General features: G+C 49.3%; 9 protein-coding genes across 9 annotated transcripts; 4 read left to right on the top strand and 5 right to left on the bottom strand.

Moving 5' to 3' along the window:
• Positions 1 to 272: 272 nt before the first annotated feature.
• F5B22DRAFT_633593 (aminopeptidase-like protein) lies at positions 273 to 2,074 on the bottom strand (the record flags this gene model as incomplete). Its single annotated transcript, XM_047976851.1, has 3 exons — positions 273 to 1,210; positions 1,261 to 1,600; positions 1,661 to 2,074. 3 exons carry the CDS (start codon positions 2,072 to 2,074, stop codon positions 273 to 275), a joined length of 1,692 nt encoding a protein of 563 aa, XP_047834854.1.
• A 1,050-nt stretch (positions 2,075 to 3,124) lies between these two features.
• On the top strand, positions 3,125 to 5,114 carry F5B22DRAFT_633592 (cytochrome P450 3A5; the record flags this gene model as incomplete). The annotated part of the gene is made up of 5 exons (XM_047976850.1): positions 3,125 to 3,319; positions 3,378 to 3,792; positions 3,853 to 4,251; positions 4,394 to 4,585; positions 4,651 to 5,114. The coding sequence occupies 5 exons, from the start codon at positions 3,125 to 3,127 to the stop codon at positions 5,112 to 5,114; spliced, it is 1,665 nt and encodes a 554-aa protein (XP_047834853.1).
• A 149-nt stretch (positions 5,115 to 5,263) lies between these two features.
• F5B22DRAFT_343919 (EXS family-domain-containing protein) lies at positions 5,264 to 8,967 on the bottom strand. The gene is made up of 5 exons (XM_047970921.1): positions 8,568 to 8,967; positions 6,713 to 8,490; positions 6,568 to 6,657; positions 6,211 to 6,505; positions 5,264 to 6,152 (listed from the first exon to the last, which is right to left on the bottom strand). Exons 1-5 carry the CDS (start codon positions 8,605 to 8,607, stop codon positions 5,413 to 5,415), a joined length of 2,943 nt encoding a protein of 980 aa, XP_047834852.1. The 5' UTR covers positions 8,608 to 8,967; the 3' UTR covers positions 5,264 to 5,412.
• Positions 8,968 to 9,948: 981 nt separating this feature from the next.
• F5B22DRAFT_343898 (alkaline phosphatase) lies at positions 9,949 to 11,454 on the top strand. Its single transcript, XM_047970920.1, has one exon. The coding sequence runs from the start codon at positions 10,192 to 10,194 to the stop codon at positions 11,203 to 11,205; it is 1,014 nt and encodes a 337-aa protein (XP_047834851.1). The 5' UTR covers positions 9,949 to 10,191; the 3' UTR covers positions 11,206 to 11,454.
• Positions 11,397 to 12,689, top strand: F5B22DRAFT_343950 (uncharacterized protein). The gene is made up of 3 exons (XM_047970922.1): positions 11,397 to 11,824; positions 11,904 to 12,153; positions 12,299 to 12,689. Exons 1-3 carry the CDS (start codon positions 11,588 to 11,590, stop codon positions 12,373 to 12,375), a joined length of 564 nt encoding a protein of 187 aa, XP_047834850.1. The 5' UTR covers positions 11,397 to 11,587; the 3' UTR covers positions 12,376 to 12,689.
• A 1,031-nt stretch (positions 12,690 to 13,720) lies between these two features.
• Positions 13,721 to 15,615, bottom strand: F5B22DRAFT_642501 (peptidase S8/S53 domain-containing protein; the record flags this gene model as incomplete). The annotated part of the gene is made up of 3 exons (XM_047978135.1): positions 13,721 to 15,273; positions 15,332 to 15,469; positions 15,525 to 15,615. The coding sequence occupies 3 exons, from the start codon at positions 15,613 to 15,615 to the stop codon at positions 13,721 to 13,723; spliced, it is 1,782 nt and encodes a 593-aa protein (XP_047834849.1).
• A 1,656-nt stretch (positions 15,616 to 17,271) lies between these two features.
• Positions 17,272 to 19,490, top strand: F5B22DRAFT_343796 (permease for cytosine/purines, uracil, thiamine, allantoin-domain-containing protein). Its single transcript, XM_047970918.1, has one exon. The coding sequence runs from the start codon at positions 17,733 to 17,735 to the stop codon at positions 19,275 to 19,277; it is 1,545 nt and encodes a 514-aa protein (XP_047834848.1). The 5' UTR covers positions 17,272 to 17,732; the 3' UTR covers positions 19,278 to 19,490.
• Positions 19,491 to 21,309, bottom strand: F5B22DRAFT_343802 (uncharacterized protein). Its single transcript, XM_047970919.1, has 4 exons — positions 21,136 to 21,309; positions 20,996 to 21,033; positions 20,654 to 20,882; positions 19,491 to 20,519 (listed from the first exon to the last, which is right to left on the bottom strand). Exons 1-4 carry the CDS (start codon positions 21,217 to 21,219, stop codon positions 19,704 to 19,706), a joined length of 1,167 nt encoding a protein of 388 aa, XP_047834847.1. The 5' UTR covers positions 21,220 to 21,309; the 3' UTR covers positions 19,491 to 19,703.
• A 677-nt stretch (positions 21,310 to 21,986) lies between these two features.
• F5B22DRAFT_343768 (uncharacterized protein) lies at positions 21,987 to 23,014 on the bottom strand. The gene is made up of 2 exons (XM_047970917.1): positions 22,836 to 23,014; positions 21,987 to 22,785 (listed from the first exon to the last, which is right to left on the bottom strand). Exons 1-2 carry the CDS (start codon positions 22,855 to 22,857, stop codon positions 22,283 to 22,285), a joined length of 525 nt encoding a protein of 174 aa, XP_047834846.1. The 5' UTR covers positions 22,858 to 23,014; the 3' UTR covers positions 21,987 to 22,282.
• Positions 23,015 to 23,068: the final 54 nt, after the last annotated feature.

Below are 23,068 nucleotides of genomic sequence, written 5' to 3'. Positions count from 1 at the left end.
GGTGTATTTATATAAGGTGCAATTATATAAATAGTTGTGACCGCATCTGTTAGATGCTTACCTAGATATGATATACTAAGTAGATGGGTAGTCAATTAAGTGTGTACTCGATATTTACTGCTTAGGTCATCAGCCACAAACAGTGCGGGAAACATAATATGCAGAAATAATTGTTTGATAAGGTATTATTACCGATGCCTCTATAGACCTCTACGCAAAGGGTTCAGGTCCAATGACTCTGGGTATCTATCTCGTGGGTATCCCACCCCAATCTATTGCCATTCGGCATCAACCTGCTCCCACTTGTCTAGGAATGCCTTGAAAAACTTCACACCTAGGCCGGGGTCTAATGATCCGCAAGTGGCCCGGATGGAGTGCATAGACAGCTGCGGCATGCCTGCGTCGGCAGCACGGACGCCTAGCGCAGAGCTTATGCTTGGACCAACGGTTCCGCCACTTCTCGAATCGTTCCGGATCTGGAACACCTGAGGTGTGCAACCGCCCAACTCACAAACTCGCGTCAGAATAGCCGTAGATACCGAGTCCGTCGTCATGTGTCCATTGCTATCTGCGCATATGCAGATTCCGACGTTCAGACGCGGCGCGTGGTCTTGGAGATAGCGAGACAAAAAGTTGGGATTGACGGCGTGCGTCACATCCGCCGACACGAGGAATGAATTGGCGTAAGTTTGGCCGATAACGCCGGGACCGAACGTCTTTTCCTGGCGACACAATGATTCCACCGTGCGCTCGATTACCGAAGGCAGAAAGTTGCCCTTGGCACCTTGGCGGAGGAGGGAACCAATCTCCTCGTCGTCAAAGAGGGCAACCATCTTAATCGTTCCATCATCATCTTTCTGATCCGACGCCAACAGACCATGGAAGGCTGCCCAACTGCAAAGCTTGTCGTCGATGCGGCCGGCAAAGATGAATTCCTTGTCCATTCCGCCCACGGTGGCAGGCTGTAAATCGAAAAGCTCCAACTCCCAGTTGACAATCTGCGAGTAATCCTTGATGCCAAGCTCGTTTGAAATTAGTCGTACAAGCTTCGGTGGCTGAGTAGAGGCAAACGATCCAACAGACCCTAGAGGCTCGGCCGCGCTGGAACTCGGATCGTCAAGCCCAATAATGGGTACTGCCTCAGTTTCCTTGTTATTCTGGCCCATCATCCCAACTCCAAAGTGAGGAGCCAAGGTTGGTATTCGAGCAACTATTTATGATTAGCAAAGAACCTTGTATGCTCGTCAAGGCGTTGCTTACTTGGCCAGTCCAGCTTGACCAATTTGCTTGTTGTCTTGCCTGACTCGTCTCGGACGATGACTCGGCCTCCAATGCTGAGATCTCTGTCCCACCACGTCTCGTTCAGACCACCCGCATATTGTGCTACTCCTAGCTGGACATAGCCAGCTGTGGTGGCCTTTTTACTCACGGGTTTGACTTTGGCCGTCAGCGCATCAATGTGGCCAGCGATTATGGCGACCCCATTCCCAGGCTTATAAGCTTTGCCAACGGTGAAAGCGATGGTCGAGCTACCATTTCGAGTGGAAAAGTATTTGCCGCCAGCTTCGATCTTCCCGGTCCAATCTTCACGAGGGGGGAGCTTTGTGGATGCACAGTCAGCACACACGACTAAGACATTCTTCTATTTGGCGACACTAACCTCCTTGTAACCAAGCGATATCATCTTCGTCTTGAGGTAATCCACTGTATGAAATATTGTCGGGTTCTCTCTCAAGAAGGTACAGAAGGGCTCGGTGAATGCTTCGGGCTTTGTGTCCTTAATAGCACAAGTAGAGCATGAGTTTCGGTCGTTGGTTAGCTCCAGTGAAAGCAAATCGGCACAGGAGTCGGGGAGGTCTCGATAGCATGAATCGCAGAGCTTGACATCGCGGCGGGTCTTCAACTCGCCAACGATTATAGCCTTCTCGGCCTCAGTCATGGTCGGTTTCACTTCGAATTCGGCCGGGTTCGCGAAGCTGGACAGCCGTGAGGTGGCCAATGGCGAGGAAGCGGCCATTCGTAGAGACATATTGGAGCTGCGCTGTCGCAGAAACTCGGGGGTGTGACGGACCATGGGTGAGTGTTTTTTTATGCAGACAATTCGCCTGCCTGCTACTTGTCTACTCTCCTTCTCCTTTCCGCGTGTATGGCCACTCTCTTATATCGAATGATCTAGTTCGGAAGCTCAGGGGAGGCCAGGTAAACAAGAGGCGGATACATACCCATACCTAGGTACCAACTGATGCCAGCTACGATAAGCGCATTCCTTATCAGTCTCCAAGTGTCGTCATGGCCACTATGCCTAGGATATATTAGTGAGGTGGATGAGCCCCGGATATACCTATCTTACAGTAGGTACTGTACGCTAGCCGAATGAGGCAAATTGCGATCTCTCAGCTGGTCATCACGATGCGCAGCTGAGCTCTTGAAAATGCATCTTTACCAAATGACCTCAACGCGGCTCGCCCAGAGAGAGTAAACCCACCATTTCGCAGGATGACACTTAATCGGTATTCGGAGCTCGTACTAGACGATCCAAGTCGACACCCTACGGCTTTGGTCGGCGATGAAGCATGTGTCCTGACTATATCAAGGGCATATGGGTAGTCTATCTCTTTACACAGGTAATATACCGGAGATGGCTGCTCTCCGCCGATGCCACGCCGACTTGTGCTGGGTGTAGGGTAGGCTGACCCCCAAGTCGATCTACTCATACTGAAACCCACGTTCTCCTATCTACACACTAGCCTGTCCTGGAGCATCGAGGTCAGCAATCTCTGCAGTACTGGTGTTGTCCAACTCTGCAACCTGGACCGTCTTTGCCTAGGTACCTATGCCACACGGTCAAGTACCTCCCGGTTCATTGCCGATTCGCTGTACGTATATGTTATTAGTAAAGCTGCTTATTCATTACCTATTTAATGTATATGATGCCAAAATAAGAACTGCTTAACTAGTTGTGAGCTGGGTGAGAGATGACTCAGTGCGGTATGTATAAAGACAGCTCAATGCTCCGTGAGCAGTACATTGTTGCCACGTTACACCATCTATCATCGAAACCAAAGCGTAGTACTCTTTAATAGTACATATATCTGTTAGAATAGTTACATGGTTTGCTAGGGAGATGGACTTGGCGGTTTGTGCAGCACTCACAGCGGCAGAGTTTCATCTATCACTTGTGAATCCGAGAACGGAGAAAACTTTATACTTCAGCCGGATCACCGGTTTATTTCTCTTCAGCTACTCCCTTGTCAAATTCTATCGTATCTACCTATACCCTCGTTTCTTTTCGCCCCTCAGGCACCTCCCTGGGCCTCAGGTAAGCCATCATCAGACATCGACCGCAGACTATCTATCGAATAACCGAAGTTCAACAGGATAACAATGTCATCCTCGGTCAAGAATTGAACAAGTTGAAAAACGACAATCCTGTCGGACTACAATTGAGCTGGTCTCGACAATGGCCGGATGCCCCTTTCATCAGATATCTATCTATAGCTGGTAGAGAGGCCTTGGTTGTGAACAGCCTAGCTGCCCACAAAGCCGTTCTGCAAACGCATGTCTATGACTTCGTCAAGCCGCCATTCTTCTCGCGCTTGGTGGGAGAGATCACGGGAGTTGGCCTCTTATTTGCTGAAGGGGAGAACCACAAGCATCAACGGAAGCTACTCGCAGGCCCTTTCTCCGTCCCGAGTACGAAAAAGATCTTGCCTGTTTTCCAACGGAGTGTGGAATCACTTTCAAAAGACTTCGAAATGGCTCTCGGAAACAAACCTTATGCTTCAATCGAAGGTGTGCTAATGATTTTCTGCAAGCAGTTGTTACGTCTGCATGCTAATCCTTCAAATTCAGTTATTGACACATTGTCGAAGTCAGCCATGGACATTATCTGTTTAACAGTTCTAGGTATCGAGCTCGGCACTATGTCTTCCAATTTCCAAGACCTGTTCACAAGAGTACTCCATCAAAGTCCTCTTGGGCAACTCCTTTCAGCCATCAATGCCTTCATCCCTATCCGAAGGCTAGTCCCTTTAGAAGCCAACAGGAAGTTCATAGTGGCAAACAAGGATTTGAGACAAATGCTTCGCGACATTATTGAAAAGCGCAGGACAGACCTGAGAAATGGGACCTTCACGATGGAGGCGGGGGAATCTCGTGACCTACTAACGTATATTCTCGAGGAATCAGAGCTTCAGCGACAACAAACGGGCCGAGATCCTTGGTCTTTAGAAGACATCACTGGTCACGTATGTAAATCCACCTTGTATGCCTATGAGTTGATATCGCAGATACTAATCATTAGCAGCTTCTCAATTTCACATCTGCAGGTGAGAAGCATGATTCCATTTAAGTCTAATACCTGAGTGATCCATTCCTAACATGGTGTTCGTAGGTCACGAGAGCACAGCCAATGGTGTCTCATGGGCACTCTATGTTCTGTCAACAAAACATGAGATTCAAGACCTTTTGCGAGCGGAGATCCGTGAATTGCTTGAGAGCTTTGGCGAGCCTACATACGAAGATATAAATGGGCTGCCCTATTTACATAACTTTGTTCGGGAAACCTTGCGTGTTTACTCACCGTGTGCGTCACTTTGAAGGTATTCCCCTGCAATGTGTCATATCCACTAACAGACTAGCACATCAAAGCACTCATGAGTCCACGCCAAGCCTCCAAAGACATAATAATAGAAGGGGTGCGCATACCAAAAGGTACTCAGATCGATATACATATGCCTCTGATCCACCATCACGAAAACATATGGGGTCCAGATGCTTCCTTGTTTGACCCAGGGCGGTGGGATAGGTTATATGGCGATAACACAAGCCCTTATGCTTTCCAGGCGTTTCTCCAAGGTCCGCGAATGTGTCCAGGGAAGAATTTCGCGATGGTTGAGATTAAAGTCATGCTCATCGAACTGGTGAGTAAATGGAGATTCCTTGGTATCGAACGCTGGGGCGGTACAAATGCGAATCACAGAAGCGACAAAAAAGGAGAACGGCAGCTGTTGGTTAATGGAGAGGAGGAGGTAGGAATAGGGATCAAGCTAGCGAACCCGGCCTTAACGTATAGACCGGCAGGCGGCCTGTTAGTTAGATTTGAAAGGTTGTAACTTCTGTCTCCTTTACTTCATTTGATGCCATTCCATAAGCTACAGAGCGAAAGCGCTGATTCAGGAATGTTCATTGCACGACAAGTCTTACGATTGCTAGTGGGACGGGCTGCTCTAGGTTACGCTCTCTCAATCTCAAAGGGGAGTTGGCATTGTCCACCAATGATATGAAAGACATCTTGAAACTAGGGATTGACATGCGGGCCTGGACACTCATACTTATAGAACTGTAGCAGAATTTTATGTATTATTTTCAATCTATTTCATTGATTAGATATGCCTGTATTGTCTGTGCAATTTATGTTCTACTTATCTCATCGCGTTGCACTTGGACTAATGATTCTGTATCGTAATCCCCCTGTCCTTCCTCAGCTACGCTTCCGGAGTCGTCATCGTCTTCATCTTCACTTCGAAGATCATCAGCTGATAGATCCCTCATATCTAGATCCGTTTCCATAGCTGGCCGTCTCTTCTTCTCAAAGTCTTGTCTGTGTGCACTGGCCATAATGCCACGGATGGATTTTGAAGCCGGCCCGTCCTGTTTCCCCCGTCTACGTAACCCTGCCTCATCGACAGGTGCGGGAGAATATGCGGACTGCTGACCATCTGGTCGTCTTTGATCTTGGCTCGGTGCAAGGCCGCCATCGTCATTGGATAGATCATGATTTGACCTGCCTGATTGCTCGTCTGTACTCGCGCGTTCCATCAATGGCTCGTGGTGTAGGTTATAAGGCAATGGGACGTCACGGCTTGCCTTATACTGTGCCACATTCGTGCAATGTTCGTTCTCGACGCGCAATAGCGTCCACAATCCACGGCGTATAACTTCTGTGAACCCTATTAGGAACGAGGCAATTGTGCTGTGCTGCGTGTCATGTGTGAAAATCGCGTAAAATATCCAGTTAAACCGAAGGATAGGGTCAATAATCATGATAGCATAGTATATCCAGCGTCGCTTTAACCCTAAAATATCTCGTAAGAGAGGATGTCGGGCATCAGGCTGGAGCAACGAGAAGTCCATGAACAAGTCCCATATCGCTATTCTCTATTGTTAGATGCTGTATGTGGAGTCCGAAATGAGATAGGAGATGCTTACATGTGTATAAGCCATTTATAACGGCAAAGGCAATGTAGAGTGCCAGGTGAGAGTGCGTGTTTTGGATACGATAGAGGGATAGCATGACGTAAGAGAGAATGGTCATGATGTATTTACCACAGTTGACGAGATGTGGAAACATGTTTTTGGTATCATAGTATCGACGGAGACACTGCAATGCACGCCATATTCCCGGTAACGTAGTGAAAAATCCTAAAAGGCGAGAGTGGCTTGAATTACACATCGGAGGGTTTTCCCAGTAGTTGGCGTAGAGGCAGAAGAACAGCTCCACGTTCTGTGATGCTGTATTATTAGTTTCCCTAGATTGATATATGTTTGCTTCATAACAAGACGTACAGACATAGCATAGGTTAGTGAGCAATACATATCGCCTAGAAAGAAATCTCGAAATTCCACGGGATATAAGCCGGCGAAAAAAAGTCGAAACTAAGAACAGGATAGTCAGTATAGCCAAAGGAGGTTATGAGGTGCACCTTCTTACATGGGAATACGCGAGCCACTGACGACTTCTGTACCACAGGACACGCGCGGGGAGGAAAATGATTAGGAGCGTGACAAAAATCAAAATAACTGGATAATAGAGCCAAAGCTTGTCATCTCCATATCGAGTAAAGTTGAGCCAGATGAAGATACCGAAGACAAGAAGAAAGAAGCCTGGGAAGATGGCAAGCTGCCTCCAGTCTAGATTATGCCGAGTATCAAACTCGAATATGAATGGATAATTGATTTTGTTGGCGGTCCAGAAGTAGCAATCTAAGCAAAATAGCGAAAAGAGAAGAAGAATGAGGAAGTAGCCCCCGTATAACTGCAACAGGTAGCTAGTCTGTAACCGGATTGTAGGATCTGGGTCATATAGGAGCTGGGCACCGTAGGTAAGACCCTGGATCGTAAATACAGCGCCGATTCCGATCGATAACCCATTCCAGAAGGCAATGTTAGACTTGTCACTGGGTCGACGGTTCATCCGGCGCAGTTTGCTGGCTGCGATTTTATGGTTACCTTTCTCGAAATAGCGCGCATATAGATCTTCGATCGCTTTTATGTGACCATCGATAACTTCGCTACTAACGAACCATGATTTGTTGACCTTCTCGTTCATATAACGATAAGGCGGACGAGCATTAACTGCTTTGTCGTATTTCTTGTTCAGCTTTCTGAAAGCTGTCCGGTTCAAAAGAGCATAAGATTTCAGAAGCTCCATTCCACGATACAACTCTTGCAGTGCCAGTTTCAGTTTGCGCTTCGCCGTCCTGTAGGATACGTCATGTTCATACGGCCTTCTGATATAATCTCTTGTGGCATCACCAGCCATGGCACCGACAACAGGGGTCTGCGGCATCCTCGCCAGCGCTTTCGAGTTGGCACCAGGCTTAAATATCCTCGACTTGATAGGATCGGTCCATTTGAGGTGTTGATTGAAACCGGAGGAATTTCCCGCAGATCCATCAACTCCCTTGCTTTTGTGAGTCTTTAGTCGTCGAAGCTCAGCAACCTCTTGGGTGCGGCGGTTGCGCATCTCATGTAGTTGCTCTCGTAAGACAGCCAACCGAGCCTCGGCCTGTAACTCTTTCTGGCGGTAGAAAGTTTCAACTTTATTCAGCTCGCCGTCTAAAAAGTCGAAAAACTCTTTTTCTCGTTGCCGGACTGTATCAATTGCCTCCAGCGGGTATGCGCCCTTGGTGTCCTCGGCTCGTGGCAGCTGAGAGCCCTGGGAGAATATACGACGTAATCTCCCGGAAGCGACTGGCTGCACGGTTCTTGTGCTAGCTTGTTCGACAGGCGTGGTATGTTGCCGGGTGAAATTAGTACTCGGGATTATGCCAGAGGCATCTACCGCTGGTGAAGGTAAATGGATCGCAGGCCCAGGCAACTCGAAAGTTTGGCGACTATCAGCTTTTGAAAGAGCTGAACTAGCTGGGGGTGTTCGTACGAAACTCCCGTAGTTAGTTTCATTCATACCAGAGCCGCTCAGTGATTGTCTCTCATTCGGGACGGGCATGTTGGCAGGCTCCGAGCGTGTCGCCTGTCTCGATAGATGGAGGCCGGATGTCGGAGGACCTATATCCTCGGGCCACTGAGAGTTCGCATCCCTGGACACCTGCTGGAGCGAAAAGGGGCTGCGGAAGAAGGGCGGAACTTCACGTGGCGGAAGCCGCCGACTATTGGCCCTCGGTGTACCATTTGCTCGATTCACAGCCCTTGCTACACTCTTGATGTATTTCTTGCCGGCCTTGTAATTGAGATACTTTATTCGCCATTCTTGGGATGGGTCGCAAGAATCAGCGTGAGAATGCGTGAGTACGACCAATGAGTGATTGGCCCAGTAGAGTACTCACCTGGCACAAGATCCTGCTCGAGCTCCTTGGCAAATTTCATCGCGCCAGGAAAGCGACGGGCCTGTGACAGGATCGCGGATCAATTGATATTTGAGGTATAAGGCTTGAAGCAAGTAAACATACACGCGCAAAATCAATGCAACGATGTTGGGAATTGGGCTCCAAACCAAACAACCAGCAAAATCGATGTTCTTTCTAGGCTGTCTGTATGGATTATATAGCTAAGTCTGTATGGCAGGTTTGTATAGCTGTTTCGAGATTGTTTTGGAATTTGGAGACCGTTTTAGTGGTCCGTGACGACTTTTACGCGGTTGACCGTCTATAAAATATGACCATCAAAAGATGTTTAAATTTCTGAAACAATCTTAGAAGCTTAAGACCCGGTTGTGATGACCGTCTCCGCCAGCCTCGCTTTCGCGCTAGGTAGGTAGTGTATCCTAAGTACCTACTGTATGTAGATAGCGACCTTACTTAGGTACCTACCTAGGTATGTAGATTATACCTAGGTAGACTACACATGCTTTGCTAGAACCTGTTTGATTGGCTGACTTGCGTCTTAGTTCATCTCTGATGCGCTAATTGGCCCCAGCCCATAGACTACCTAGAAGGCCTAAGTACAATCTGCCTGCATCTATGTAGGTACATGTAAGTAGGTACGTCAGATGTATGTGTGCATAGTACCTACGCCTTTGTGGCCTCCTTGGCTGTACAATGTGTTGGGTAATTGGTCACAGTTTGGCTGAGAGGCTTAAGGGTAGTGTGCGCGAGTCTGCGCAAGGGTAATACCTACCTAGGTAGTGGTGGTGTACTGTGTATGCGTCAGATTGTTGGAGTTGAAGTTGGGGAAAAACAGGCCTGGGCTTGGAGATGGAGCGCGACAGAACGTGGCACTGTTAGCAAATTCCATTATCCATCCTCTCTTAAGATGGCAAGCAGCGGTGTGGATAAGAACTTGGCGGTCAGTCAACATATATTAAGTCTGTGACAGTTTAATGACCTCCCTCCTCTGGCCGGTGTTGTCCCCTTTCTCAAATCCGAGTCATGCAGACCCCCGACAGCAAATGTGTGGTCTTGGAAAATTGTGGTCGCCTGGTGATTCTCTCCCGAGAGAGCAGAGCCTCAGGCTAGGGAAATAATCCGAATCGCCGTTTCCGGTGAAGGAGACAGTTTGGAAGATAGAGATGCCGTTGATTAAGTAAGCAATACAACCTATCATTCGAGTACTTAGTAGAGGTCCCCTAAACCCAAGCCGACCCAGCACGTTGGCTCTCATAGATGGCCAGAGATGGCCTTTGATACACAGTAGGTAAAGAGTACTTTCAGGTATGTAGGAGGTAGGATGTAGGTAGGTACCTACATAGCGGTCTAGCCCCGCTGTACCCGCCTCCGACCCCGCCAGCTCAACACGGGCGGTTCCACTTGTCAGGCATCCAGGTCCATCGTCGCCGAAGACAATAACGAATATAGAAATGTTTCAGTAATAAGTGCTTCCAGAGTTATGCTTGTGATTTTGTGATGCGACATTAGATTGCAGTATAGACCCGCCATAGTCGAGAGTTCGACAGCTCCGGGTCTCTTGTCTAGGTTACCACCGAGCGAGCATATTGAATCGTCCAACAACACCATGCACCCTGAATCGTCGCGCAATCTTCCGCGGCTCATATTGTATCACCAGACGACTCATGATCCCGATGGAACCCCCTGTTCTGTTATCCCGCTCATCACTCAGCCAGGGATATCGGTGACCCACATCATCATTGCGGCAATCCATATCAATGACGACCCAGATGCTCTGACCTTGAACGACCATCCCCCCTCAGATTCTCGCTTTGTCACCACATGGGCCGAGCTGCGGCTTGCCCAAGCCAGCGGCATCACTGTTATGGGCATGCTAGGCGGAGCTGCGAAGGGTTCGTACGCACGACTAGATCAAGACCAAACTACTTTTGAGCGGTACTACCTACCCCTCTCCGAACTCATACGAGAAAGAGGATTGGGTGGCCTAGACCTCGACGTCGAGGAGCATATGTCGCTAGCCGGCATCATTCGCCTGATTGATCGCCTGCGAGCAGACTTCGGGCCTGGTTTCATCATTACATTAGCTCCCGTGGCAGCTGCGCTCCTGGACGCACGACGGAATCTCAGTGGTTTTGATTATGAAGCCCTCGAGGTGATGAGAGGCAATCAAATCGCTTGGTACAACGCGCAATTTTATTGCGGCTGGGGAGATGCTAGTAACCCGGTCATGTACGACATGATAGTCGCACGGGGCTGGGCACCTGAAAAGATTGTTGTTGGTCTCGTCACGACGCCTGACAACGGTGCTGGGTACGTGCCTTTCGAAATACTGGGACAGAATCTAAGGCTCCTGCAACGTCAATTCCCCAAATTTGGGGGCGTTATGGGTTGGGAGTACTTCAATGGATGCCCTGGAGGCAAGGAACGCCCTTGGGAATGGGCGCAAGAGATGACAAAAATACTCAGAGCATCCGATCCACGCATCTTAGAAACACCCCGAGAGCCAACGCGAATAGCCCCGGCCATCGAGGTTGACATTGACGATGAAACTGAAGCGGCGCGAACCCCGCTCCCCAAAGGCTTCGAATACGACTCAGAGGGTTCTGATCGGGAGTCATAGGAGTAGACAGTGCTGTATCCAGCCGGGTATGAAACATGTTTATAAGAATCTTGCCGCCGGTTGGGTTCACAGCATAGGAGATTTCGCAGGACTTCGAAGTGCAACCCCATAATAGTTCAACTGAGACGCATAGCTCTGGGTTGTTTGTGTTGTGGCTTGATCCCTTGCGCCCCCCCTATGTATTAAGTTAATGACTTGTTTGTGCGACTATGCGTTAATGATGATATAACCCCAAACGCGGCCCATGACCTCAATCAAGGAGCTGCACATGAAGGCTACAATATATATATGTCAACTTAGTGGTGCCTGCGCTGTTCATTCATTGTATAAACAGCTTGGGGCCTGAATACTGCAAGAATCCAACTTCATTATCGGGACCACTATGGATGCACAGCAGCCACAAGACACCAGCGTTGCGCCCCAGGGCAAGCTTGATCCTGATGTGGTCATGGAATGTCAAGTGTCTCAGGAGGTCTATATACATGCCCAGCCTAATCTATCATCGTCGGAAAACCAAAATATTGGTGCTGAAGCTGGTCAAGACAAGAAGCTTTCTATGACTGGAGACACCAAGGGGGCAGAGGAGCGAGACAATGGGACAGAAGAAAATCAAGTCGAGGTATGGTATCTTATAGCCAACGAAGGAAAAATGGCATAGGTGCCTCCTGCGGCCCTGGCTAATGCTGACTCGACCAAAGGCGGCGCAACTCCCGAACTCCGGACCGTCGAGTCCTAGCAAGAAACGTCCGACCTCGACACGCGCATCAGAAGAAATCTTCAAAAGCCTCGCGGTTGATGACGACGATAGCAGCAAGAAGAGCACCGCGTCCGCTGGTGACACCAGCAGCATCGACAGCAACGAGGATCGGCGGCTATCAGATACGATGAAGAAGGCCTGGAGGGAGGTAAGAGGGCAGCAGGGCCGCGGTGATCCCTTAGAACAGTGGAGTGAGTGTTTACCAAAGTTATGGTCTCTTGTTTCCATTGCTGCTTAGCCCCTTCTGGGGCTTGAAATTGGTAGAACAGTTTGCTTACGCCCTGAGGCTCTACAAACCCGTGGTTGAAGAATATATGTCTGACTTAGAATTTGCAGTGGTGAAGCATTCTGGTGGCACTTTTACGGAAAAGCCACGTCGGCAGGTATTCGGGGAGCCCTCTGATAAGCAATGAAACCACGGTTGGGAAAACACTGAATGAAGAGTTGGGCACTACATCACATGATAAAAGTCAAACGGCCTTGAAACCTACCAGAGTTAGGTGCTGTCAATTCGCCACTACGGATATCAGTGGTTCTGATGGTCTGGATAACAACATGTTGGTGGCACCCCCAAGGTCTATATTTATTGCTCAAGCAGTCAACCCAATGACTGTAGCTACTCTTTTGGGCGCATAATATCTATGAGATATCTCGGGGGCTTTATTGAACCCCTTCCTCTCTACACCAATTGACTCGAAGACACCATGAAGGGTGATAGTAGGGTTAGCAAATCTAGACCGCATCGGCAATTTTTTCTCCTTCTTTCTCTTATCCTTGCTTAACCCCCTCGAATATTTTAATCGTTCATAGCCAAGCAAAGGAGTACCGCTTGAAGGCCTCGGAGGTCTACAACTACCTGCAATATCATCATGTTACCTAGCTCACCCCGAAACCAACCAAGAGTACAGCCGTGGTGCTCGCTCGCATATATGCTAATTAGCAAAGTGGAAGAAGTACACATTCTTATCACCCGTCGCTAATAGCAGAATGCTTGCTCAACATGTTGCTTGATACCTACCTGCCTACTACGCTGATTGCGGATGGGCAGCTGGGTGACTTGCTCGCGCACAGATAATCCTACAAAGGCAATCAATTCTTTCATGTACGACCACATCTTCTGGAAAACTCGGGATCCCGTCCGCTCTCCCATAGATAAGCCAGAGAGAGCCAAATCAGTAGTCGGGTCGGTGACGACCGGCGAATCCTTGGTGTTGTACATGTGCTATTTTCTTTTATTTGTTTATTTTTTCTTCTGTCTGTTGTTAGTACATATTCATATTAGCTTCAAAGCCGGAAAGGTCGTTCTAGCTACCAGGCTTAACCATGTAGCGGATACTCTAGCTAGGATATCCTTAAGTGTCTTTAACTGGGAAGCAAGTGCCGTCTCGGAATGCGCTCGAGATAGTATGATATTTAGTGTACGGGAAGGGTATGAGCGTAGTCAGTACCGTTAAGGAGCATATGCTTATTTCTAGTAACATGTACAATAGCTTTTGATGTCATTTAGCATGTATCTAGTATTTTCAGTTCATCTTACGTAATATAGCAATCGAATGAGTGTCGAGAAACACTTTTATAGAACGCCTGTTCATTAGCTTTATCAGTGTTACACTTGATTCACGGCATCTGGCATGTTACGATACACATAAGTCATGACGCTAAAGATCCGATTGTTTTTATGAATACAAGTTAGGTTTATTCAATACTATTTATTAGCTTATTTAGAAACTCGTCATGCGATAGTAGCGCAATCTTCCTCTAAGCTCTGAACCTAAATGGCACCGCGGCCTTCAGTAGCTTGGGGAAGTTGGGGGTACCAAGTCCCGAGACAGGATCCCATCCCGCAGTAGCATTCCAGCTAGCGTAGGGGATAACAGGGCTGCCGTTGGGGGCGCCGTGGAATCGTGCGCGGCCATCACAACCGGTGCTTCCACCGAGAGTGATGTCGTTGAGCGCGTGAGGGTTGAGGTACAACAAGGGGTTCAAGAAGCCCACAGGAGGCAGCTTGGCCTTCAACCTGGCGTCGTTGAGGAGGCCAACAATACCAGCAAAAGCGGGGGCAGAGCACGAAGTGCCCTGGTAGCCCTTCAGAACTCCCTTGTCAAACACGCGGAAGCCGAAGCCCTGGACGGACACGTCGGGGAACCCTCGGCCCTTGTTGTTGTAGTAAGGCGCAAACTTGTCACCAATCTTGTTGAGGTACTTCCTTACAGCGATCTCCTGCCAGAGAGGGCGAGACCAGTAATCGGAGAAGCCACCCGAGGAGAAGTATGTGGCGGTCTCGTTAAGGTATCTGGTTGATCCTACACTGGTTACCCAAGGGCACGAGGCGGGATACTGGGGCTGGAACTTGGTAGTGTTCTTGCCATCGTTGGATTGACAAGCTGAGCCGGTTCCAGAGTCGCCCGATGAAAAGATTACGGTAACGCCACGGCTACCCAGTTGGGCGATAAGGTTGCAGACCGAATAAGCGTATGACTTTGGCACTGACTGCTCATTCTCACCATACGAGGTAGAGATGACCTGAGGGAGCTTGTTCTTGGGCAGCTTCAGCACGTTCTTGAAGAATTCAAGGTACGGCTCGTTAGAGTTATCGTTCTCGTCGGGCTGATCAAGATCGGTGACCAAGGGACCACGGCCGCCGATAGAGAACTCCGTCACAGGCAGAGGGGATCCCGTGCCTAGAATGTACTGGGCGTCCAGGTTAGCTTCGCCGCTGTCGTCGTCGGAGTCCTGGTCATTAAGGCCGCCGTTGTACTGGATGACGCTGAAGTTCTGGCCGGTGGCTTCCGGCAGGTACCTCTCTTGAAACTGGACGTAGTCGTCATAACGAGCGTATTCCTCGAGGTAACTGGCGAAGCCAACCTTGCTACCACTCTTGGGGTCGGCCTCGTAGTCGATCTTGTAGAGAGACTTCAGGCAAGCTGGAGTGATGTATGCATCGCAGTCGTCTGCAGCAGCCGTGGACTGGATTGCTTGGATCTCGAAGATCTGACTTGAGGTCTCGTGGTTGGCGCGGATAGTAGCGAAGCGAGTGGTAGGCTGAACCGTGTTGATGTGCTCGGCGACTTCATCGGGCACAGAGTATTCAAGAGTGCGCAGGATCCTGCGCGGCTTGGCCTCTTCACTCACGAACCAGGAGAACTGAGTACCAAGAGCCTTGTTGGCAACACCAACGGTGGTCTTGAATGTCATCCAATCGGCATCCTCCTCGATGCTCTCAATACCTGCCTCATTTAGCCAAGTATAGACGGACGAGAGCGTCTCCTGACTAGGGAGGAGCATTCGCTTCATCTCATCGTGGTCCTGGACTACAGGTCAAGTTTTAGCATCATCACTTTGAGGCAAGAGTGTCTTTGTGTGGCTCACAGTGCTGTCCGTAATTGGGGTGGTCCGGAGTTGACATGTCCAAAACAGCCTGCTCAAAGCCCTCGACATCGCCCTGCTGAAGGGCGATTTGCAGCTTGATTACCTGGCTATCTTCCGCCGGGCCCTGGAGTTTCCATCCTGCACCATTGTAAGCTTTCTTGTGTCAGAGGTAAGTTTGTTAGTCGCCACATACCTTCAGGCACATCGTAAAGCTGGTCGATGGTCTTGGCGAGGCCCTGAGCAGCCAACACCGAGGCAACAAGCAGTGAGAGGAAGCGAGCCATGGTTACCGCTCCGAGGGCTTGAGTCCAGGTAAGAGGGTTGGGATTGCAACTTGTCAGCAGCAGCATTGGGTGCCATGGCTCGCTTTATATGCTGTTGGGATCTGGTGGACCGTAAGCAGGCATGCTGGCCGAGAGCGCAATGCGCAATTTCTAGCTGCCCGGTTAAGATAGATCAAGATGAGCCCGTCCGCAAATTGCTGAGATCGAGATATGCTAGGTTAGGCAATGAGCAACTGGATGCTGCACCAAGCACGCAGGGAGCTGACCCAGTCTCGCCAGTCCTGCACCCGAGTCCCCAGCATGGGATCGAGGAGCTGACTGTCTCCTGCCTATCTTGGTTTTAGCCGGTGATAACGTTGGTTCGCTCCCTGCATCCCCGTCGTATATGGAATTGAGCGACAGGTACGCCCCAGACGTTGTCGCGTGGACATGATTTCGATTTCACATCGTCTTTCATGGATTGACTGACTCAATTCATGGATGCCATTGGTCAATTGGCCGACCCTGGAAGCCTAGGAGCCCAGGGAGTCTGCAAGCTTCCAAAAAGCCATTAGCAAGATGCAGCTGGCTTGCCAATTGGTAACGGAACTCTTCTATGAGTGGAGTTGATATGGAGCAAACATTCATGAGTAGATCACTACAGTACCGGTACAGTAGACAAACCATGAACGTGATACTCCTCGTTGTAAGAACTGCACCTTCCATGATCGTCGGAGTCGCCCGAGCTAAGAGTAGAACTAAGGAGACCAAATAGACGGTCTAGTTGCTAAAGCTTGTACAGTATCCACGAGATTCGGAGCTTTTGCCGTCTGTCTACATAGTAATTCCCTCAGTAACGGATTCCTGTTGTATAAGGTAGTACGCGGTGTAGGATAGTGCGCATAGCTAAGCAGATCAGACTGGCTTGTGTACACATACACACAAATGGCGCCAACAAGACGTGCTTTGAGCTCAGCTACCTAGAATATTGAGAGTGCTGATGATTCAATATGCCAGCTGTTCCTCTTCCTTTCTTAGCCAGAGCTCTGCCAGAGTATTGTTGCGATGGTCCTAGTTTACCACTCAAGGCTGGTGATGGTGCGTCGAGTTCATCTGTGCTTAATGTCAATACCTTTTACTCAGTATACTTAGGTTATCTACTTATGCCTATTTCAGCTTCCGGAAAGCGGAAATGGGAGCATTGGCATGGCAGCTGACGCCCGCCCGGGGTACATAATACGACTGGGCAATGTGAACTGTTCACTACTCTCGAATACCAAAAGTTCCTCTTTTTTTTTCTTCCCCTCCCCTTCGGAGTTACTTCTCTACATAGTAGAATTTGCAATGAAGATCCTTTTGTGGGAGGTAGGTGTTTGAATAGCGCCCGCTGTTCACCTACGCATCAAAGTGTCAATTCGAAGCCACAGTCTGCCATAGATAGCATTATCGGTAGGATGATTCATCATCACCGGCTACCTACTTAGACCTGAGCACAGTACACATGTTGGTTCCGGGACTGTTGGCCTGTTATGCCAGTGTCCGCTTTATCGGCCCACCTCGGCTGACTTTGCCGCCTTTTATGTGGCACTGATTTGAGACCATCAGAGACCATCACGAATCTCAGACGATCACCGTATAGCCCCATAATACTACTAAGTATGTATGTAGATAAGGTCAGTTTGGCATTCTTGTTGAATCTTGGCCTTCTCATCCTGTGCAGCGCACACCAGCAAACAAGCTTCCATTAGTCTTTCACAAGACAATTGGCACCAACTTGGCGATGGACAAGCTTTTCAAGCCCGTGAAGGCACGTTGGAATGCTTAGTAGCCACAATGCTGGTATGAGACAGCCGACGTGTGGAAGTACCTAGGTAACTGAAGGCATTTTTGAGAACAGCTGAAGTGCCGTAGGTGGCGTTTTCAATACCGGACTTGATAGTGCAAAGACAGCGCGAATGTGTTCATTCGAGACTCCCTTTTTCTTTTCAATGTGACACATAACATTTGCCTGTTTCAGTCACGTAGCTCTGGTTTAATAGAGGAGAGTCACCATGTATGCCCCATTCTGTCCTTTTCCTCTTCCTTTGCAATGCTCCTCCTCAATCTTGTCTGCGATACCTTTTTGCTCTTGAGTCACTATGAAGGATAACAGTTTAAGAACACCTCTCCTCACCCCGGAGGATGGTATTCAGCCGGATCGAGACAGCGGGAATGACAGCAGCGGCGGCGGCGGCGAGGGTGGTATCATGTTTCGTCTCCGCCAGATTGAAGCAAGCCTTGATGAAAAATTCGGCGTCGAGTCAGAAGCTATCAATCGCAAACGACCGGAGGACCGGCGCCTTGTAACATGGTATGAGGAGCTTAACATGGCATTGTTGTGGGCGTCGGCAACGATGAATACGTCCTGCTTCGCCACGGGGTTTCTCGGCTGGGAACTCGGGCTATCTCTCAAGCACACAATCATCATCAGCATTTGCGGATCCTTGATTGGAGCCACTCTACCTGGCTTCGCCGCGACTTTCGGCGCCGCTACAGGGTTACGCCAGATTTCTGTTTCACGATATAGCTTTGGGTGGTGGCCTAATAAGATCATCGCCGCCCTCAATGCAACAGTTCAGATTGGCTGGGCCGCTGTTGCATGTATCACTGGTGGACTAGCCCTTACTGCGGTCGCAGACGGACACCTTTCCCTCGTTGTCGGCATCATTATCCTCGCCATTGTGTCTATGCTGATCTCCTTCGTTGGCTTGCGGGCGATATTGATATACGAGCGATATGCTTGGATCATCTTCTTCGCCATATTTTTGATATTCTTCGGACAGACAGGCAGATATGCAGATAATATCACCCCCAGCCCGTTGAAAGGAGCCGATCTCGCAGGCGGCATCCTCAGTCTCAGTGCCATCGTCTACGGCAGCTCAGCATCGTGGGTTTCCATCACATCAGACTATTATGTCCACTACCCTGCGGATGTTTCCCGTACCAAGGTCTTCCTTATGACAACCTTCGGCATCGCCATCCCTACCTCCATCGGGATGGTAGCTGGCTGTGTCGTTGCATCAACATTGAATAATATGCCCGACTGGGCCGACACTTATGAAAACGATGGCATCGGATATTTGGTTCAGAGCATGTTATACCCTAGGGGCTTTGCCAAGGTAATCCTCACCTTGCTCGTGCTGTCCGGTATCAACGTCAACGTCATTTGCATCTATAGCGCTGCTATCGCGTTTCAACAGTTCGCGCGTCCATGTGCTTTGGTACCTCGCTTCGTCTGGACGTTGTTATGCTTTCTCCTCATCCTTGCACTGGCTTTAGGCGGACGAGAGCAGCTCAACACCTTTTTACAAAATTTCTTGTCATTTCTCGGCTATTGGTCCACATCATACTTTGTGATTCTCTTTGTTGAGCACTACGTCTTTCGAAATGGGAGCTTCGAGAACTATGATCTCGAAGCGTGGAATGACCCTACTCGGTTACCCGTTGGCCTGGCGGCATTGACGGCTTTTCTCGTCGGAGTGATAGGCTGGGTTTTAGGCATGGTAGAATCTTGGTACGTTGGTCCACTCGGGAAACTGATTGGTATCAATGGTGGTGATCTGGCCAATGAACTAACGTTCATTGCTACACTTGTCACCTATGTTCCTGCTCGGTATCTTGAGTTAAAAGTGCTTCAAAGGTAGGGCGGCGCATGACCACAAAAGTTGACTTGTACCCGCCTAATAACCACATTTATGCGAATGATTCCAACTAAAGATTCCATATTTGCTACAGCTTTGTGTTACAATCTAATTATAGCTCTTCACATAGGTGTCCTTATTGGGACCATGTGCAACCCTTCAATTCCTTCTCTTTAGCCTAATACCTGGGTTGATAACTGGTGTCAATAAGAGGTCGAGACCTACCAAACCACATTCCCTTGTCTTCATCAGGTATTCCCATGAGAGGCAATTATATTCATTCCGATGTGTAGCATGATATCCAACAATTAACAAATATCAGATTACGTCAGTGTCGCCATGTGTCGTGGTCTTGCAGCAATATAGAACCATGATTCTCTCAACGCCAATTCTGACACCCACGTAGCATGCGCGAACAATGTAAGCCAATTAAGGAGCCCAGCCAATCTCTTCGAGTGGCCACCGGATCCAAAGGCGGTGCCTACTGTCTAGCGTGGAGTATATTCGCTCGATCAAGTGAAATGCCCACCCCTCAACCCACCATAGATGCTCCATCCGATTCAAGAGCACACAGAAGAACGCCAGTACGCATAATGCCTCGCTATCATGGCTTTTGAGCAGCTCAACAAATGGGTCAGGGACTCTGACTAGCCACATGAGCGCACTTCTCATTCGTTCTTCTTCAGAGAGCCCGGTCTTGAAGAAGAGGTTAAAACAGCGCTTTAATGTCGATATTCCATAACAGAGATCGGCCACTTTATGTGGCTGCGAATAACTTCGGATATTATTCTCTAACTCATTCAGACTCTCATGCTCCTCGCTCTCATTCTCCCACTGGTTCGAAAGTTGCATACCCATGTAGAACAGCGCATCTAGGCTAGACATGGATAAAACGGCGTCTCCCTCGGACTGAAGTAATATCCGAACGCCGCGAGTGACAAGCAGCCAGTCTGGGAGAATATCATTGGAGACTAAGAGAAGATTATCAGGAGTTCGAGGTCTGGCAAAGGTGATAATAGTCGTAAGAACGCTGAAATGGAAAATCGGCGGGAAACTCTCGCCGGTAGCATTTGGTATTAATGGCAATGCGGTTGAAGACGCAGCATTATAATACATCAAGGACTGTTCAACTAGACTGTCCCTTTGTTGCGGCCGCAACCGGGCGAGATGCAGAGCAGCTATCGAAAAGACAGCCTTGAGCAGAAATGGATGTGAAAACCCTAATTGAGGCACATTGACTCGCCACTTCATACATTGTTAGTAATCCTTTCAAAGTGGCAGAGACCCAATGATGAGGTGGATCGTCGACATCTACGGCTAGCGTACTGGCTATGAAGAAGGCCGAAAGGGCAATATACGTCTCAAACTAACCCACTTACAAAGTTACGAGCGATTGGATCGCTGGACAAAGTCATGCTAGTTGAGGTAATAAAGTGATGGAACAGTTCCAGTTCGGAAATAGTAAACCATGTCGTGGAGCTTTGGGATGCCTCGGGTGTTGAGGCTACAGATGGGGAAGTCAGTTGGTGTATAGAGAGCGCATCTCGATTGTAGTGCGCTGCAGGCCTCGTGTCTGTCTCGAGGAGAAAGTCGCATTGCACTCCATGACTGGTGCCAACTGGTCAGTAAGGAACAATGAGGAGATGAGGCACTTATTCTAATCCGAATACAGCCCCAGCTAGGCATCTGGACAGTTCGATGGACCCGTCAACAGGACATACGTTTGACACCTTCGACAAGACGGTCTTGTCTCGTCACACTAGTCACGGCAGGCTGTTAGACAGGATATCAAGGACGTCAAGGAAATGCTAGCGCCACGCCCGGGTGGCGCTGTGGCTGGTGAGACAAGGGTTCGGCTCACTTTTACTCTCCTGGACTTGCAGACTCGACAGCCAGTTCGAGACTTGGAATGCGGTCTCCGAACCGACTGTCGTTGTGGCGGCATCCCCGTACCGTATACTTATAAAGAAGCGCACGCACCCAGGTAAACGAACTCGGACCATCCGAGGTACGAGCGTCCCGTTGTCCCGTCGCGAAAGGGGCTGCGTTGACGGAGATGATTCGTCACGGCAGCGGCTGTTAGTGATGGCGTGGGGTAGTGTCGGCTTGTTGGTGCAACGCTACCACTAAAAGCGAGGCCGAAGCCTCGCACAGCTCGTACCGCGCCTCGTTATTGAGATCCAGAGCTCGTATAGAACGCATAAGTACGCCACGGATCCATGGATGCGACCAGGCGGCGCCATGGGCCATGGAACTTGGCCGCGCTTACGTCCAATCAATTGACGTGTCTAAACCAGCCTCATACCAGGGAGAGTGCCTATCCGCGTTTGATACTTATTCAACCTTTCTTCATAGCGCCCCGAGAGTAAGATTCAATTTGTCCTGGTTATTTGATACAGACAATTGCGCTGCTTAGTGGACCCTAAAATAATGTATATGCCATGCCTCAAATTTCTTCAAAAACTCGATCATAGCCTCAGCTAAGAACAGTTCGGCATAAGTACGGAAAGGTAGTACTGTCACATCGCCTGTCTAGCCAGACGCAGAGCACAATGTTCAGATTAAGAGCGAAATCCGTGTTGCGGTACCAGTTTTGGTCGTAGCACTATCAGCCCACTATCACACCAAAACTTGACAGAATCCATAGTGGCAGCGGTTACCGACTTGCCACGACTAGGTAGGTATCTATAGATGAAGCTCCAGACAGTGTGCCTCAGGGACCAGATGCGCAACTGTTGTTTGTTTTGTTTTTGCCCGACTAACTCACCCTATAGATATGTAGTAACTATCTTCTTATGCTTGATGGAACCTTTTGCGAAATGCGCTTGAGTGAAGATATTCATAATTCATTAAGCCTCCTAAGAATGTATCCATCTGTGATGCAACTGTGGACAGTTCCAACATGCCAACGCCAACGCTGACGCCACCAATGCTAACTTAAATGCACAAGGCCTCCCTCCCCAGAACGCCATGAAATTACATCAGTGGTGATGCTAATAATGCCGCCATCACTTCGGCCCGCCAAACGCACGATCAAGCTCCTCGCCTTGGTCAACAGCCATCTCGCTGACATTCTCGTGCCCGGAAATGCTCATTTCAGCAAACTGGCCGGCAACTTCGGCCTCACCAGGCGCCCCGGGTTTTCGTTCGGGCTCCAGCAGCCGCGCCTCGCTATCTAGCCAGCCGGGCGCGACTCGGCGCTTCTCCGCAAGCTCGCGGGCTCGGATACGCTCATCTAGCTCGCGCAGTTCACGCTCGGCGGCCTCTTGCATCTTGGTGATGTGGGCCTGTAAAGCCTTGCACGAAGCAATGATGTCCTCCGGGTGAGCGGCGTGGCCGGACTGTGACACCACGTACTTAGGCTTCTCGTCAGTGGCGCCTGTTATTCCGGTCGAAGGCGGCGGTAGCGTTGACGGCATGCTCTTGTAAGTATAAGGGAGTGTCGCCGCCGTAGGCAGCGTGACGAAGGGTGACACTGTTAATGGCACCTGTGCCAGCAAAGGGTGTGTGCCTGTGAGGCGAGTCAGCGGATTCGCATTTTGTTGGAGTTGGTATCCTTACGATCATCGCGCATCAAAACCATTTTGAATCCTCTAGCACTACTTGCCGTAGACTCATAAACTCAAATCTCTTCCTTCTTTAGTGAATACGATGGCCTCATCCGTTAAGGAGTATGTGAGATATCCCTAAGGCCGGGCTGTGTGAGGTGAGTTTGGCGGCTGGGGACCAATGCAACCAACTGCCAAGTCGCAGAAGGACCTGTACACAGTACCTTGCTTCTGAAAGCGCAGCTT

This window comes from Xylaria bambusicola, assembly GCF_022495145.1.
Source record: "Xylaria bambusicola strain CBS 139988 unplaced genomic scaffold F5B22scaffold_4, whole genome shotgun sequence".
Classification (NCBI taxonomy): domain Eukaryota; kingdom Fungi; phylum Ascomycota; class Sordariomycetes; order Xylariales; family Xylariaceae; genus Xylaria; species Xylaria bambusicola.
Note: the sequence above shows the minus strand (reverse complement) of the source record. Positions and strands in the feature narration are given on the sequence as shown.

Bases quoted from the DNA above. Each gene is read 5' to 3' on its own strand.
- F5B22DRAFT_343919 (XM_047970921.1), bottom strand. From the start codon at position 8,607: ATGAAATTTGCCAAGGAGCTCGAGCAGGATCTTGTGCCAG. The intron at 8,491-8,567 runs GTGAGTACTCTA...ACCCATCCCAAG, and splicing joins CGAGCAGGATCTTGTGCCAG to AATGGCGAATAAAGTATCTC. The intron at 6,153-6,210 runs GTAAGCATCTCC...AATAGAGAATAG, and splicing joins TATAAATGGCTTATACACAT to CGATATGGGACTTGTTCATG.
- F5B22DRAFT_343898 (XM_047970920.1), top strand. From the start codon at position 10,192: ATGCACCCTGAATCGTCGCGCAATCTTCCGCGGCTCATATTGTATCAC.
- F5B22DRAFT_343950 (XM_047970922.1), top strand. From the start codon at position 11,588: ATGGATGCACAGCAGCCACAAGACACCAGCGTTGCGCCCCAGGGCAAG. The intron at 11,825-11,903 runs GTATGGTATCTT...ACTCGACCAAAG, and splicing joins CAGAAGAAAATCAAGTCGAG to GCGGCGCAACTCCCGAACTC. The intron at 12,154-12,298 runs GTGAGTGTTTAC...TAGAATTTGCAG, and splicing joins TGATCCCTTAGAACAGTGGA to TGGTGAAGCATTCTGGTGGC.
- F5B22DRAFT_343796 (XM_047970918.1), top strand. From the start codon at position 17,733: ATGAAGGATAACAGTTTAAGAACACCTCTCCTCACCCCGGAGGATGGT.
- F5B22DRAFT_343802 (XM_047970919.1), bottom strand. From the start codon at position 21,219: ATGCCGCCACAACGACAGTCGGTTCGGAGACCGCATTCCAAGTCTCGA. The intron at 21,034-21,135 runs GTGAGCCGAACC...TGCCGTGACTAG, and splicing joins GCAAGTCCAGGAGAGTAAAA to TGTGACGAGACAAGACCGTC. The intron at 20,520-20,653 runs GTAAGTGGGTTA...CAATGTATGAAG, and splicing joins ATCCAATCGCTCGTAACTTT to TGGCGAGTCAATGTGCCTCA.
- F5B22DRAFT_343768 (XM_047970917.1), bottom strand. From the start codon at position 22,857: ATGGTTTTGATGCGCGATGATC. The intron at 22,786-22,835 runs GTAAGGATACCA...CTCGCCTCACAG, and splicing joins GGTTTTGATGCGCGATGATC to GCACACACCCTTTGCTGGCA.